The sequence below is a fragment of the Drosophila guanche genome, unplaced genomic scaffold (genome assembly GCF_900245975.1).
Source record: "Drosophila guanche unplaced genomic scaffold, DGUA_6, whole genome shotgun sequence".
Taxonomy (NCBI): Eukaryota; Metazoa; Arthropoda; class Insecta; order Diptera; family Drosophilidae; genus Drosophila; species Drosophila guanche.
In genome coordinates, this window is record NW_022995744.1 from 429,161 (window position 1) to 445,179 (window position 16,019).

The 16,019-nt window shown below is 47.4% G+C and overlaps 3 protein-coding genes across 7 annotated transcripts; 2 read left to right on the plus strand and 1 right to left on the minus strand.

Moving 5' to 3' along the window:
- The first annotated feature begins 5 nt into the window (after positions 1 to 5).
- On the plus strand, positions 6 to 3,478 carry LOC117580490. Its single transcript, XM_034267078.1, has 3 exons — positions 6 to 163; positions 219 to 3,128; positions 3,196 to 3,478. Exons 1-3 carry the CDS (start codon positions 142 to 144, stop codon positions 3,396 to 3,398), a joined length of 3,135 nt encoding a protein of 1,044 aa, XP_034122969.1. The 5' UTR covers positions 6 to 141; the 3' UTR covers positions 3,399 to 3,478.
- On the minus strand, positions 3,447 to 12,886 carry LOC117580486 (centrosomal protein of 135 kDa). 2 transcript variants are annotated; one of them, XM_034267069.1, is made up of 12 exons: positions 12,608 to 12,886; positions 12,376 to 12,502; positions 12,167 to 12,319; positions 10,700 to 12,107; positions 10,426 to 10,636; positions 10,247 to 10,362; positions 4,936 to 5,061; positions 4,626 to 4,779; positions 4,425 to 4,531; positions 4,090 to 4,357; positions 3,763 to 3,948; positions 3,447 to 3,699 (listed from the first exon to the last, which is right to left on the minus strand). In XM_034267069.1, the coding sequence occupies exons 1-12, from the start codon at positions 12,782 to 12,784 to the stop codon at positions 3,538 to 3,540; spliced, it is 3,195 nt and encodes a 1,064-aa protein (XP_034122960.1). In that variant the 5' UTR covers positions 12,785 to 12,886; the 3' UTR covers positions 3,447 to 3,537. The 2 variants fall into 2 exon arrangements, with proteins under 2 accessions (XP_034122960.1, XP_034122959.1); XM_034267068.1 differs by having other exon boundaries at positions 4,425 to 4,555.
- LOC117580489 lies at positions 6,681 to 9,654 on the plus strand. 4 transcript variants are annotated; one of them, XM_034267074.1, is made up of 5 exons: positions 6,681 to 6,884; positions 7,021 to 7,600; positions 7,670 to 8,107; positions 8,170 to 8,507; positions 8,578 to 9,468. In XM_034267074.1, exons 2-5 carry the CDS (start codon positions 7,554 to 7,556, stop codon positions 9,354 to 9,356), a joined length of 1,602 nt encoding a protein of 533 aa, XP_034122965.1. In that variant the 5' UTR covers positions 6,681 to 6,884; positions 7,021 to 7,553; the 3' UTR covers positions 9,357 to 9,468. The 4 variants fall into 4 exon arrangements, with proteins under 4 accessions (XP_034122965.1, XP_034122966.1, XP_034122967.1 ...); XM_034267075.1 differs by adding an exon at positions 9,497 to 9,654 and having other exon boundaries at positions 6,682 to 7,600; positions 8,578 to 9,306; XM_034267077.1 differs by adding an exon at positions 9,497 to 9,583 and having other exon boundaries at positions 6,683 to 7,600; positions 8,578 to 9,253.
- Positions 12,887 to 16,019: the final 3,133 nt, after the last annotated feature.

The window sequence follows — 16,019 nt, forward strand, 5'->3', positions numbered from 1 at the left end:
ACACACTTGACACTTTAGGGCGGAGCCAATGGGTTGGGGCTAGTCGATGTAGTCGTGTCAGCATGCTAAAAGTAAAATAGTCATACAAAATAATAAAATTTTGTAAAATTTCAAGATACTGCATGAAAAGTAAATGTAAATATGAACAGCAAAAGCGATAAGGGTAGGTAACCATCGAATTTATATAAATATGTACCGCTGTATCTCGATTCTCACAGGCTGCCACATACTTTACGAGAGACAGGAACGCATCTCGAAAGAGAAGGGCCAGCGCATCTACATTAAAAAAACCCAGACCGAGGTGTGTGAGCTGTTTCGTCGCACAGCGGATAAAAACAACGCTGCAAGCAAGAAAGCGCGGGACCAGACCCAGCAGAAAGTCTGCGAGCTGAACCAGCGGATCAAGCAGGAAATAGAACAGCTGAAGCTCTTAAGCCACAATATTTTACAAAATCCCGTCGAGTCCAAAGCTTCAGAGTCGGATATGGAACTGCACGATAATAACGCCGAAGCGCGACAGTCCTTGTCTGGAAACCAAGATAACGACACAGAATCTTCCCAAGAAGACATGAGCTTCCGCACAGTGGGCCTGATACAAAAGAGGAACAAGCGGGTTGAAGGCGGCTGTAATTACGTAACCCGGCAGAGGGTCACTAACCACGACCAGAACACACTGTCTGTGTATCAGTGTGATTACGGAAACCCCTCAAGATTCATCGCCTATTTTCCCGGTGCACAACGACAGTTTGAAGATGACAACTGTGTATGCTGCGCGCTGCGAGCAAGTGTTCCCATACCCGTATTGACTAGTCAGAACTGTCGGTATCAGCCTAGCTGGGAATGTGTCAGTTCACGTCCGTTAAGTCCGCGAACGGCAACCGATCTTAACACTGAGCACTTCTGTCGGAATTGGTGTTCATGCATTCCGCCCGTTAGTACCCTGAAATGCAAACAGAAAAGCCGGCGTAATTCGGAGGAACCGTGCGGGTCGAAGAGCCGGAGCTCCTCAAAAGCTGTAAAATCGCTGGACGACAAGATGCGCAAGAAGATTAAGAAAAGCGGAGCCAAAATCGACTCGGCTTCGTTAGACCAGTATAAGGTACAGAGTTCCGAAAAGCTTATTATGGTCACCATGAAAAAGGAACCAAAGTCCCTATCAGCCGCACGCCAGCGTCAGTCAAAAGCTCGAGCAGGCGAAGAGATTTCCCAAACAGGAATGGAAAAGTCCACTTCCGCGGACAAGCAATCGGATGAGAGCAAGGATAGCATGTATCGCGACTACATGGACAAGTATAGAAAGGAAAACGGTAACGCAGAAAAATTTGGTGGAGCAGCAAACCTCGCACAGGATTACGCCCAGGTTGATTGGTTTGCAGATGGTTGTGGTCCTGGCTATTGTGAAACGGATCCCATTTGCTCCGCTGACAAGAGAATTGGGCAGGGCAGAGCCGAGTGCCGCATAAAAAAATGCGTTTGCGTTGCACAAGAATCACAAACTGATGAAGAATACACAAAACATCGCTACACACAGGAACAAGCCCAGGTTGATGGCAGTGAACCGAAATCTGGACAAGAGGAAGTCCGTCCAGAAGGGTATGTAGATCTCGAGGAATCCACAAATGACGAAAGAGGGGACGGGGACGAAAGGTATGTCGATCGTTGCGGTCCTGGCTATTGTGACAAGGATCCAATGTCCAGCCCTGATAATCAAGTTGAGAGGAGCAGAGGCGTGTGCGACAAAAAATGCTCTTGCATTTCCCAGGAAGTCCAGACTGATAAAGAATCGATCAAGCAGGAGACGACGTTGACCCAAACGGATCTACAGTCGCTAGAGAAACCCACTCAAACCGATCTCCAGGGAAGTAAACACGAGACACTCACCCAAACGGATCCAGAACTCAGCCATCAAATTAGCACCGGTATGTCCCCTATATCGGGGGCGACTATCAAAGACTCGAACTATGACTTAATACAGCAGTCGCCAAATGATGTCAAGGAAGATGTAACATCTGCATCTCCGAAAGAGACTCTCTCAGTAGGTCAGAATCAAATTCAAGGAAGCTATTCGCCTGCAGCTGCATCAAGGAAAAGTTATTGTGCTCAGACAAAAAAATATATGAAATATATTAATCGAGGATACCTAACAGAGGGAGCTCAGGAAGAAGCACACACAGTATGCAGTAGCAAATGTCCTCGCCATAGGGCTAGGCAATGCCAGTGTTTGCCAGTGTCCCCTGGTACAAGTCAACGAACGGACGCAATCCAGGACTACAAGGAGGAACAGTACCAAGCTTACGACGGAGACAATACAGTTGTTCATCAAGTATCCTCGCATCATGATCTCGAAATGCGCACAGCAGGTCGCACGGAAAAGGCTTCGCCATTTTGTGCTCCATTGACCTCGGATGATAGCTGTGAGCCTCATCCAGTTGAATGTTACTGCGACTTCAGCCGCAATGTCGTGAAATTAAACTCTTCTTGCTGCACTGAGTATACAGGACGGTCTATGGCTTCGTCACCCGAGAAGTCACAAGAGAGTGTCCCCGAAAATACCGATCATCATTCCCCCTACGAATCAACGTATCAGCAAAGCTACGGTAGCTCTGCGGTTCCAGTACGCGTACACCGGAATGTAAATACCAGCTGTTATGACGAGGATAATTGTACGTCTGCTGAGGCCAGCCCTGATTACTCAAGTTTTCCCGGCCACAGTCAGTACGGGTCCTGTGCAACTGATTGCACCGGACGTAGACGCTCAGGACGTAATTTCTCCAATGACAGTTATCATGAGTCACAGGCAGCGTCAGGGAGTCTTGGGTGTGAACAGTACTCGGATGGCAGAGCAATTATTCCGCCCATGCAGTCACTAGTTCCAAGCCAGCCTAACTATGCTGAGGCTAAGACAGGACTGCCGATTATGATCTGCGAGAAGCGTACGCGCTCTGTCACCTTCGAGGACGAGAGCGGAAAAGTACGCAGGATGCGCAATGTTGTTGAGCACTGTCGAAGCAAAATAGAATGGGAGAAGGTCTTAACCCATCTGGATTGCGATGCGGACATCAGTCACTCGGATGCTGCCTTCGGAGGAAACAATTCCACAGATGACGAAGAATGCACTTGTACTTGCCGTAAGAAAAAAGATATTTTACTTACACTTTCCACCTTCAGCACCCACTATTAATGGTACATTCTCAGGGTCAAGTAGCTCTGCCGGCACCGAGATCACCTGCGTAGAGTCAAACTGTGATCTTGATGATGACTTCTGCAACAACGAACATAGCTCTAGATCGCAGCCAAACTGCGGTAGCTTGCCGAAATTTAATCACTGCCCCTGCATGCTCAGAACTTATGTCAGTCTGGCCTCCATCTGCACGCCAAACAGCCGATCCATTCAGTAGGATCAGCCTTGGTGTCAGCACAAATTTTAGTTACGTTTTTACAATCTTTATTATACAACTTCGAGAGCCCTAAGAACGTTAAATTTGAGTTGAAATAAAAAAAAACAAACATAAGGGAATAATAAAGGGATCGAACTAGCTACAATGTTTCCGAGGGCACCCTGGGACTGACTTCACGTGTACGTGCCCGACAGAAACGATCCTGGTCGAGGTTCTTACGTAGTTCACGTGCCTGCTCTTCGTACTTGGTGGCCATTAGCTCCTGCTGGGTGCAGCGGGCACGCTCCTCCTGCAGCTTTTCCTTATTGCGGCAGAGTACAGGCTTATGAGTCTCGTCTATCAAAGTTACTTGACGCTTGCTTACCATGGTCTGTTGGTATAGATGTTGCAGTCGATCCATCTCGTTGTTTGTCCTGATGCCATTGTCATCCTGACGCTGCTGATCCTGGTGCAGGTTCTCCAGCAACTGATACGTGGTCTCTGTGGTTACTTGGGAGACGTTCGCCGTCCGGTGGAGTTCGTCGCGCAGCTTCACGCATTGCTTCTCTAGCTGCGAAGTTGATTCTAGTTATTGTGATGCCATAAACCACTGGGTAGACTACGCACTTGCTTGGATTAGCATGCGATGAAAACTAAGACCTTAGCAAGGATACTGATACATATAAGCTGTGGGGACCGGGCTATAGCTCACCTTCTTTCTAATTTCATTGACTTCATTTAACTCGGCATTAAGCTTTGCCTTTTCCACATCCAGCTTGTCACACAGCTCTTTGCGTGCCTCAAGATCGACCTTCTGGATGCGCAGATCGTCGCGGACATTCTCCAGCTCCCTCTCCAGGCAGCGCGCGGTGGCTCTAGCGGCAGCTAATTGTAGTTCCATCTCCTTCAGATTGCACTCACAACACTGCAGATGATCCTTGAGTATGCGCATCTCGCACTCCAGCTCGCAGATTTGACGTCTGAAACGATTTTACATTAGAGAAAATGAGAAATTTTTTTAATGCATAATGCATAATGTTTACTTACTTTGACTCGGCTGCCTCGCACTCCAGACTCTGATTGTTTCCCTCAAGCACCACCTGCTCGTTGGTGAGGCTGTGGAAGTTGTCCAAGAGTTCGTCACGCTCCTTTTCCTTTAAGGTTCGAGTAGAACACACCTGTCGGCATTAGCTAGGCGGCTCGAGTACTTGGCTCTTATACACTATGTACTTCAAAGAAAAGACTGACCTTTTTCAGGAGCAGGTCCTCTGCCTTCTTCACCTCCTGGACGTACTTGTGTAGCTGATCCTTCATGTTCGCTACCTTCTGCTCCGACTCCTTGAGCTTTTTCTGCAGAGTCCTGACTTCCACCTGGGCATCGCTGAATACGTCCATAAGGCGGCTGATCGATTAAGAAATGTGAACATATGTGTGCATGTACATTGTATTAGTGCCATCAAAACTACATATTAATAGTCGCCTCTGTGTGGGGAAAAACTTTGCCTGAGCGCGGAAGCAGTTCTACGATCTCAGCTGCGGTAATGTCTTTTTTGCTCACCCATTCTCTGCTATGGCCTCATCGCGGCTGGCCTTAAGTGCCACAATCTGTTGCCGCAGCACTTTACTTTCTGTTGAAGTCTCATTCAGTTCCGAGTCGCACTGTCGATTTCTGTTGCTCAGTTTGCTGTTTGGGTAGAGTGAAAAATCAATTATATATATATAAAAATTCCTGTCAATCCTTTCTTAAGAAGGATAATGGGACACCTGGTTCGCATACATCAATTATTATACCCGGTACTCGAAGAGTAAATAAAGTATATTGTATTTGTGCGAATAACGGTTGTATGTAACGCACAGAAGAACACGTTTCCGACCCCATAAAGTATATATATTTTTGATCAGCATCAATAGCCGAGTCGATTGAGCCATGTCTGTCTGTCCGTCTTGTTTGTCGGCTAGTTCTCAGAGACTAGTAAACGGAGATTTAGATGGATGTAGATGACAGATGAAGAAAAAAATTAAAATTTGACAAATAACCGCTAAGGTACAGATGTAGTCCTGAGTGCCGGGTATAAAAGTTGTGACGCGTAAGAAGCGTCTCACATGCTAAAACTCTCTTTTAGCTCGCCCTCCTACCCTAGAGCCACACACTGAACGAAGCAGAGTGTGGAATGAGAGAATGTGCAAAAAATAAAAAAAGCTGCTGGACGGTGTGGGCGTAGCAAATTAATTTCATCATTCTGGCTATAATAATGATCCAATCTGATCCCAATTCGGTGATCTGATAGATATGGTCCTTCCCTACATAATGGAATTCTTTAATCTTCAAATTGTGAATACAGCAAATTTTCACCCTTTGCGGGGGAGGAAGCGGCGGGGCGAAATTTTGAAATACACTGTTTAGCATACAGCCATCTGGATGAACAATTTGGATGGACAGACAGACATGTCTCTATCGACTCGGCTATTGATGCTGATCAAGAATATATATACTTTATGGGGTCGGAAACGCTTCCTTCTGTGCGTCACATACAACCGTTATTCGTACAAATACAATATACCCTATTTACTCTTCGAGTACCGGGTATAAATATATAAATATACTTTATGGGGTCGGAAACGTCTCTTTCTGTGTGTTACATACATTCACTTTGTGCAAAAATACAATATACCCTATTTACTCTTTGTTACCGAGTATACAAGTACGAGTAAGCCGAAATTTTAAATATCACAAAGAATCGGACAAGGCAAAAATATGTTGCTCATATTTAGAGAGAGACGTCGTCTGCCTACAGAGTTCCACCAATGCCAAAGACTAGAAGAGCCTGGCCATATCACAGGCGGTAGTTCCATAAGAGACACAGAGATATACACAGAGGTAGATGTAAATTCCAGGCACGTAGCCACACATCCGCGCTTCGGCTTGAAGCTCAAGAACACATAGCTCACAGAGCAATGCAGTACCAGTCAAAGTCGCCATCGACGTCTTTGTCTGTCAGTCATTAAGGTTAAACAAAGTTCGAATACCTGACGCGGACTGACGGAGAACCGAAAAGGCTAAGAGAAAGAGAATGTTTATATATTTATATATGTATGTAATTAAATGCTTGTATGGACTTGTGTGTGCTCGATGACTGACATTTTGACGCCCGCTGCTTGCTGTTGGCTTTACGGCCAAAGTAGTTAAATCATTGCTACTAAATCTCTGAGTAAACTGTGCTGCTCTGCCTGAATAGTTTGTCGTTTCCATGGAAGAGCGCGCTGGACGCTAAGAGCGAGTCAAACAGACCAGCGGAAAGTTGGCCGGGCTCAGATGTTTTTTACCTGGCTGAGCGAACGGACGGCTCAGTCGGTCTATTGTTTGGGTCGGTCGCGTCGAGTCTGTGTTGCCTTAGGGAATTCAATTGTATATCGTTTGGGTGATCGCGTTTTGAATGTGTTATTGTGGAGAGGAAGCTATTTTTCCCTATAACTAGTTTTTGAAAATTCACGAATAAGTTGCAAAAGGTGCCTAAAGAAATATGTAACCGCTAATCATTGTTGTGTGTCGAGCCAAGACTCACAGGAGAGGGAATATTTTGATTGGATGTGAACCGAGCCCCAAATCAAACAAAACTGAATCCCAAACCTGTTGCTTTTACAGCATCTAACAAAACAACCTAAGGCTGGCTGGAAATCACGCAACTATCCAACAGCATGGACTGGAAATATATACATATATGGGGAGCTGGTGCAGAGTGTAGCACTTCTCGTGTCCATCGCTTGGCTGGCTTCTGCGGCTGCGGCTGCTGTTGTTCATGTAATGCTTGCCACTGTTGCAGGTTTCGTCATTTGCTCTTACATCAAAGGCGTTTCGATTATGAGCAGCAGAAGATTTCTGGCCAAGCAGAAACAAGGAAAAAAGAAGTCAAGTTAAATGGGTATTTGGGTCATGGTTAACAGCGCACGAACCGCTCTCTGGTTTTCTGTTGTGGTTTTTGGTTCGTTTCGGCTCTGGCACGCGGTCGGGGTCTGGCTAGTTTCAGTCCAAGCTCACCGATAATCAGATGCCCCAAAGAGTTGGTTAATTCAAATTAGGCCCGCTTCGGGGCCTGTGCCTGCGACTTTGACAGCAAAAGTTAATAGATTTATTAACAGCTGCCTCGACATGAGAAAAATTATCAATCATTCGGTATAATGAGAGCCGAGCCTCCTCTCCTTTTCCTCCTCTGGCAAACAATAGCGTAAATCCATTAGTCGCCGTCGCCGTCGACGACCCAGCTGATGCCAAACTATTGAACTTGCTCTTCCAGGTCCACCATGACACGACGCAAGCTGCTAATCTGCTGGGCAGCCCTCCAGGCGGGCTCAACAATGATTACATGCCTGCTACTGCTGCTGACCACCTCACAGCCCGGCAATCAGGTGGCGGCCGGAATTGTGCCGCCACCCTGGAGTGATCCGGCCACGAACCCCTGTGCCAGCATGTCCGGGGGCTGGCAGCTTCTCTATTGGACGCCGCTTAAGAAATGCTTCAAGATCTTCACTCTGGGCTATCCCTGTCCCGACACCATGGAGCTGAGTCCCACACCAAGTAATGCCAAGCGCAAGGATCTTCCTGCGGCCGAGTGCCGCTGCCCGCCAGGAACTGCTCTCAGTCCTCTGACCAGCTCCGTTTGTCACAAGCTTTACGAGCGGGGTCCGTGTCAGAGAACAGAATATTTCCACCCCCTACCAGATCAGGCCAGGCGGTGAGTCTCCGGAGGGATTTGGCTCATTCATCATTACTTCAGTCCCAATTTCCTCTTCTTAGGACTGGCAACCGGTGGGGCACCTGCAAGCGTCCGTTGCAGTGCGTGGATGGAATGATCTTTTGGCCGAGAGATAACAAGTGCTATGCCCGGCATAGGCGTGGGCCCTGCAGCCGGGGAAAGTTGCTGGTGCGCAACGAGGAAGGGCTGGCCGAATGCCGATGCGAGGATGCAGGCGAACTGGCCTTGTACTACTCCCCAGCGGAGGACTCTTGCCACGAGCACTATACCAAAGGACCTTGCTCTACGCCTGGTCACATTTTCATGCCGGGTGGTCGGTGCGACTGCCAACAGCATCTGCCACAATACTATGTCCCTCAGCAGATGTGTTTCGAGCTCGGTAGGATTACATTTGACAGCACGGTAGTCCCCCCACCCCCTCCTTATTCGCAGTTCTCCCCTCATTTCAGATACTCCGGGACCCTGTCCTCCTGGACACATATTTCGCATACCCGACAATACTGAGGTTGCGACAGGTGGCTCTTTGCAGCTTTTTCCTCGGGCCAAGTGCCTGTGCAAGGAAGGCTACGTGCCCTGGGCCGATGGCAACTGCTATCGTTTGTACACACGGGGACCGTGCGGTGCCAACGAGTTTCTAGTAAATGCCACTTCCTGTGTGCACAATTTTTGCGGTAAGAGTCGTCTGTACTTCCCGGCCGAGGACTCTTGCTATCGTATTGGCTCCCAGGGTCCGTGCTCCCTCTATCAGGTGGTAATCTTCGATTTCACCGCACGCCCTTCGCTCGACGGCATCTCCTTTAATGGAATGTGTGGCTGTGCGGGAGTGCTCACCAACTTGGACCAACACTGCTCAGGCTTGGGTTCGGACACCGACAAGGAGCAGAACATCTGCGAGTCCACGCCTGGAATGGTCGAGAGCAACGGCCAGTGCCACAAGCTGTACACTCGAGGACCCTGTGGGGCTGGCCAGTGGCTACAGCCACTCAAGACTCACTCACAGACGAATACAGAGACTCTTGCCTACGCCAGTCGCGCCAAGTGCGTCTGCCGTCCTGGCTACACGCCAACGGAGGCGGACCAGAGGGGCCAGAGCAACTGCAGTGCTCGAAGCGTGAGCCTGGCGAGGTATTTAACGAGAGAGCGACACAACTCAAAGTTCCTCAATGATCTACACACTGGTACTCCCTCCCTAAATGTTAACACGAGCTTTTCAAACTATCCTTTGTAGTCTCTGGGTCTGGCTTTGAGTCCCCCGCATGTCTCCTTTCATCATTCCACTTTTTTATCTTTTGTGATGCATGCTTAGTGTTTTTAGATCGCAGTAGTTCGGCTGTTATTTCATTAACCATTTTTTTTTTGTTATTTTAGGTGGCTTTTAGACATATTCGGGTAACCTTTTCGATGTTTTCGCAACCTCGGGGGATGGGATTGTGCCATGAAGTTATTAAATCGACTTACATATGTATGAGTTGTATTTAAGATAAATCTCGATAAGACAATTAAAATAAATCAAGATGAAAACTAAAGAAGATTGCTTACATGGACAGATAGATTTAATTCAGCCCTAGACCCGGAATGGCTGCGCCACCAAGGGGCCCAAGCGACAACGAAGCCTATGTCGCTTAGACGTGGATCCTAGGCAGATCCACAGGCCCACCACAATAGAAACTAATACTTGAGTAACTTATATTTCCCCGCCCTAACCAGCCGCACACAGCACGCGGTAGATTTGAGCTAGCGAGAGAGAATGATCAAGCACAAGCAGGCTGCTGGAAGGGTTGCGGGGTAGCCACTGCAAATTAATTTCTTCATTGTGGCTACAACAATGATCCAATCTGGGATCATTACTCCGGGGATCTGATATGATTGTCGTATCTGCCTTTTGTGGAGGCGAAGCGAAATTTTGAAATACACTTTTAACAGTGCAAAACTTGGATCCTCTAGCTCTTTCCGTCTCTAAGAACTAGGCGCTCATCAAGACGGGCAGACGTAAATGGCTATATCAACTCGACTATTGATACTGATCTAGAATATACATACTTTGTGGGGTCGGAAACGTTTCCTTCTGGGTGTTAAATCTACAGATATGTAAGTATTCAGCAATAAGTAAGTACTCACCGCACTTGATCTTCCAGCTCCTTGACGCTTTGCTCCAGACAATTTCTCTTCTCCTTGCAATTCTTGAGCTCGTTTTCTAGTTTATATGCTCGCTCGGTTTTGCTATCCAGTTGATGCTAGAAGATAACGAAAGTATTACGGAAGAAAGTGGAAAGTGGAGCAGAGCTCTGGTCTTTTACCAGAAGAGTGTCCTTTTCATTCTCCAGGGTAATGTAGGTCTGACGCAGGGCACCGATTTCACTGCGCAGATGGGTGACCTCATTCCGGTTGGATTCGCGACTGGAGTCCAATGTGCTGGCCCGGACATCTGCAGACTGTCGCTGGCGCTCGGATATCATCAGTTTACTTTGAAAAACTGCTATAATTCGTTCATTCTGCTCATTGAGCATGCTGCCAGAAAGAGTTTTCGATTAGAAATGCTACTCATCTTGAGCAATAGAATAGTTGACTCACGTTATCTGCTCGTTCTCGGTCTTTAGCTCGTCGATTTCGGCTTGAAGCGAGGCCAGACGATGCCTTAGCTGGGTTATGTCCTCTTTGAGCAGAGCCATATTCGTTTCCCCTGGAAGGCGAGCTAAGTTCAGGTCCTTGTTATCGCGTTCCAGCTGCCGCAATCGGCCATTGAGATCCTCGTTGCGCTGCCGAAGGGCCAGGAGCTCCTCTGCATGCAATTGAACGGAACACAGCTGCTTCTCCCTTAGCATATTCCGCTCGCAGCGCACTCGCTCCAGCTCCGACCTGGCACAGTCGCGCTCCCTTTCGACACGCCCGATGGCCGCCTGGACGCAGTCGCTTCGATGGCTGTTGGTCTCACTGATGGAACCACTGGCGGTGGATGGAGGCAGGGTCTCGTAGTGGGTAGTCTTTTGGGGCGAGTATTGAAGTTTGTTGGAGCACAGTTCATTCCGCAGTGTCCGTAGCTCTTCGTCCTTTGACTGTATTTGGACACGCAGGAAGGCTATCTCCGAGTCTGAACCGGATCTGGCCATCATCCGTAGATATTCCTTCTGAAAGAAGTCCCGCTCTGACGCCAGCCGAATTTTCTCTTCATCCAGGCTCACGGAGCTGTTTTGGTTCTGGTCCTTCGCCTCCTTCTGCATCTCCGATATCTTGAAATGCATTTTGCTTAGCTTCTTCTTCTGCTTATCAATGATGCTATTTAATTCTTCCTCGCGACGGGTTAGCAAATTAAAACGTTCGTTTAGATTACGCTTGTCACAGGGGACAGCAAAAGGAGCTTCTCCCCCTGCCAGACGTACCTCGTTTAACTGTTGTTCGTTTTGCTGCTTCAACTGCTTCAGCTCGTCCTGGAGATGCTTCACCTCCAGCTCCCGGGCATCGATTTCTAAATTAGCTTGCTCTTCGACCTGGAGGGCTGCCTGTTTGAGCTCATCTAAGCTCATTTGAAGCTTTCGGTTGTCTTCGTCTGAGCTTACGGCCCTCTGCATTGCATTGTGCATTTTGTCTTGGTACTCGCGCACCTGCATAATAAGCTCACTCTTCTCTCGTTGCAGCAGGTCAATGTCCTTCGATAAGAAACCCACTTCCTTATAGCAACAGTCCTTGGCCAAAGCAGCGGGCGGCCGTCCCCCAGTCAGCATATCATTTAGCCGTGCAATCTCCCGATTGCGCGACTCAACTTTTCGCTTGTAGAACTCCAATTGTTCGATGGACGTGGCGAGATCATTTTGCAGCTTGTCCAGCTCCTCCTGGTCGCTGGTCTGTGTGACGGTCACCCCATTCTGGGGGGTGTTCGCGGCCTTAAACACTCCCGCATTGCATTTCGTACATTTCAGTGTAGTGCCAAGAACGCAGGGCAGAACGTTTCCGGAGCGTACTGTGGTTATAAAAGGTTTCTTGGCTACAAAAAAAAGTCCAGCATTAAACAACATTTATCAGTAGAGGAACCTAATAACATACTCTGGCGGGTTGTCGACACTTGCGTCCGTTTGCCTGTCGTCGAAGAAACCATTTGCTTGGATAGCAAGGCATCCAGCTGGTTCTGTAACACCACGTTATGGCTTTGCAAGTGCTCCTTATCCGTCTCCAGACTTCTCACCCGTCGTTCGGCCTCTGTGGACAAACATTTTATAAAGTGTTCCCAAGATCAAGTTGTCTTGATAACATACCACATAAGCGAAGCTCGTAGTCCTCGCGATCCCTAAGAAACTGCAAGTGGAGTTCATTGCATTCAGCTAGCAGGCGGGAGTTGTCGCATTTGTAGGGTTCGACGCCCAGTTCCCAACAGGCTTTCTCCTTTAAAGACACAACAAATCGTCGCTTAGTAACGTCGCTTGACCCATTTCCCCAATGGTAATCTTGACAGTCTTAGCTACTATAAACATATTTATATTTTCGTACCTCTAGCAGAACGGAAACTTGCTTCTTTGTGTCCCTGAGACATTCCGTTGTCTTGACCAGGTCGCTGAAAATTCCTTGAACCAGTGGAATGGCCAGGACGGGCAGCGTTTGATTGAAGCCCATGACATCCAATTTGGAGCGCAGATCCTTGAATTCGCCATCGTTAAAACCACTCATGGATATCTGAATTTCTTCTTTGAATGTACTCAGCTCAATAGTTTCAATATTGATTGCAAAATATACAAATAAAATATAAAAAACAAACAAATAAATGCGCCAAGAGTTAAAAAGTAGCGTAGGCAGTGTGACTGTTGACTTATTGAGCAAATATACCAAATATATACATTTTGGTATATTTTGACACCATGTAATTTTCAAAATGTACCGTAAATATACCAATGAAAATCATAAACTTTATTTTTATACCCAGTGTCATAAAGCAACTATATAAGGAGGTCTCGTCGGAAAAGATTATGGACTAGTGCGAGTGAAAAGTGCGAGTGAAAGGGCTCTCGCTGTAAGTGTGAGCGCAACGACAATGGAGTGTGCTGATTAACCATTTGAAGGCAATGTGAAAAAACATAATAATTGTTACATAATTTAATTTTTAATAGTTTGCTTCATGACAGTAGTCTGTGTTTTGAAAAAATAAACATTTTGAAAAAATTGGAACAACAATTTTGTCCGCAACCAACCATCCGCGTCGACAAGCAAACGAGCACTGATGGCAAGAAAAAACAGCGAGTAACTCTGGCACCGACGAGGCCTCTTTATAGTTTCTTCATGTACAAATGTAGCTGGGACTTATAGCTGCGTGTTCTACACTAACTAATACTTGAAGCTGCGACGTTTGCAGAGGCCTGGGACTTCGAGACGCACATTCAGCGGTGACGTTTCGCTTCTATGAAATTAAGAATCTACTTCTGCGACGTTGGCAGAGGCCTGGGACTTCGCGACGCGCATTCGGCGGTGACGTTTCGCTTCCAAGAAATTAACAATCTACTACATACGTTGTTCAACACTGGTGACGCGCGTATCTCGTTTTTACCGCGGAAAGTAGAAAATTAGCTTATTTCGTAAAATAGAGCCTAAACTCGCTTATAATAAGCAATAACCCGATCACCCGTGGTTACCCCACATCCTGATAAAGACGGCGGGACAAAAGTGGCAGTAGATCCGTATTTTTACCGGATAACCTTGCCTCTCAGCAATGGCGGCCCAGCAAAGCCAGTAACACGGAAGCTAGTGCAGCGTAATCCGGAACCATGGCTGGCATAGGAAGGACCAGGATGGCCACGGAGAAGGCCACAGGATCAAGGATCCTAGTGGAGACGCGGAAAAAGAGGGAAGGAGACCCCAGACCTGCTTTCTCGGCAGGCGTAAAAATGGCGGGAAAAACAACAGTTACGACGACAAAAACCACCTTGAAAGAGAAAGAGACGAAAAACAAAACTACCAAAACAATTACAAGTGAGAAAGAGAAAGCGGATGTGGATGTTTGTCAGACGTCCGTGAGTACAAGATCAACAACGACAACTAACAACAACAAGAACAAAAACAACAACAACAACAAAAACAGCAACAGCAACAAGGACAACAACAACAAAAACGTCAACAACAAATACTACGAGGGCCACAAAGGCCCTTTTGTAGTGTATATAGATAAACTAAGCGATAATAATTCCAGGATCGCAATTAACCAGTTCGAGCTATCCGAACTTTTGATAAAACTGGGACTTGGCGGTATAGAGGAGGTCGCGAGGGTAGGCTATGGCAGGTGCAAGATTTTATGTAGGTCGGCTGACGGTGCAAACAAACTTGTGGAAAACAGTGCCTTCGCCGCCCACGGGTACTCTCCCCGAATTTTGCGGCACTTTGTGCAAAGGGCGGGTCTAATCTTTGGGATCCCTGGCCACCACTCGGAGGAGCAGCTCTCGGAGCTGATCATCTCGGACGTCCCGCTAGAGGGAATACAACCAATTACCAGAACTGACAGAACCTCGGGGGATAGGGTACCCACCGGCAGGGTCAAACTATGGTTTAGAGGGGAGCAGCTGCCCAAGGAAATCAAGTTCCTANCGAAGCGCATGAAAGACCGCGTGATATTGTGCGACTGTTATGCGGCATTGGCAACCATTTGCTGAAGTTGCCTAGTACCAATGTAAAGGACCCAAAAATATACGTTGTTCAACACTGGTGACGCGCGTATCTCGTTTTTACCGCGGAAAGTAGAAAATTAGCTTATTTCGTAAAATAGAGCCTAAACTCGCTTATAATAAGCAATAACCCGATCACCCGTGGTTACCCCACATCCTGATAAAGACGGCGGGACAAAAGTGGCAGTAGATCCGTATTTTTACCGGATAACCTTGCCTCTCAGCAATGGCGGCCCAGCAAAGCCAGTAACACGGAAGCTAGTGCAGCGTAATCCGGAACCATGGCTGGCATAGGAAGGACCAGGATGGCCACGGAGAAGGCCACAGGATCAAGGATCCTAGTGGAGACGCGGAAAAAGAGGGAAGGAGACCCCAGACCTGCTTTCTCGGCAGGCGTAAAAATGGCGGGAAAAACAACAGTTACGACGACAAAAACCACCTTGAAAGAGAAAGAGACGAAAAACAAAACTACCAAAACAATTACAAGTGAGAAAGAGAAAGCGGATGTGGATGTTTGTCAGACGTCCGTGAGTACAAGATCAACAACGACAACTAACAACAACAAGAACAAAAACAACAACAACAACAAAAACAGCAACAGCAACAAGGACAACAACAACAAAAACGTCAACAACAAATACTACGAGGGCCACAAAGGCCCTTTTGTAGTGTATATAGATAAACTAAGCGATAATAATTCCAGGATCGCAATTAACCAGTTCGAGCTATCCGAACTGTTGATAAAACTGGGACTTGGCGGTATAGAGGAGGTCGCGAGGGTCGGCTATGGCAGGTGCAAGATTGTATGTAGGTCGGCCGACGGTGCAAACAGACTTGTGGAAAACAGTGCCGCCCACGGGTACTCTCCCCGAATTTTGAGGCACTTTGTGCAAAGGGCGGGTCTAATCTTTGGGATCCCTGGCCACCACTCGGAGGAGCAGCTCTCGGAGCTGATCATCTCGGACGTCCCCATAGAGGGAATACAACGGATTTACAGAACAGACAGAACCTCGGGGGATAGGGTACCCACCGGCAGGGTCAAACTATGGTTTAGAGGGGAGCAGCTGCCCAAGGAAATCAAGTTCCTATACACCAAGGTAGCAGTAAAACCTTTCGTCCAGTTTAGCCAATGCTTCAGGTGCTTCAGGTTTGGTCATATGGCGAAGCACTGCAAGAGCCTGCCTAGATGCTTCAAATGTGGTCGGGACCACAGCACCAACACTCTATGCTCGGGGCTAAGCTGTGCTAACTGCAAG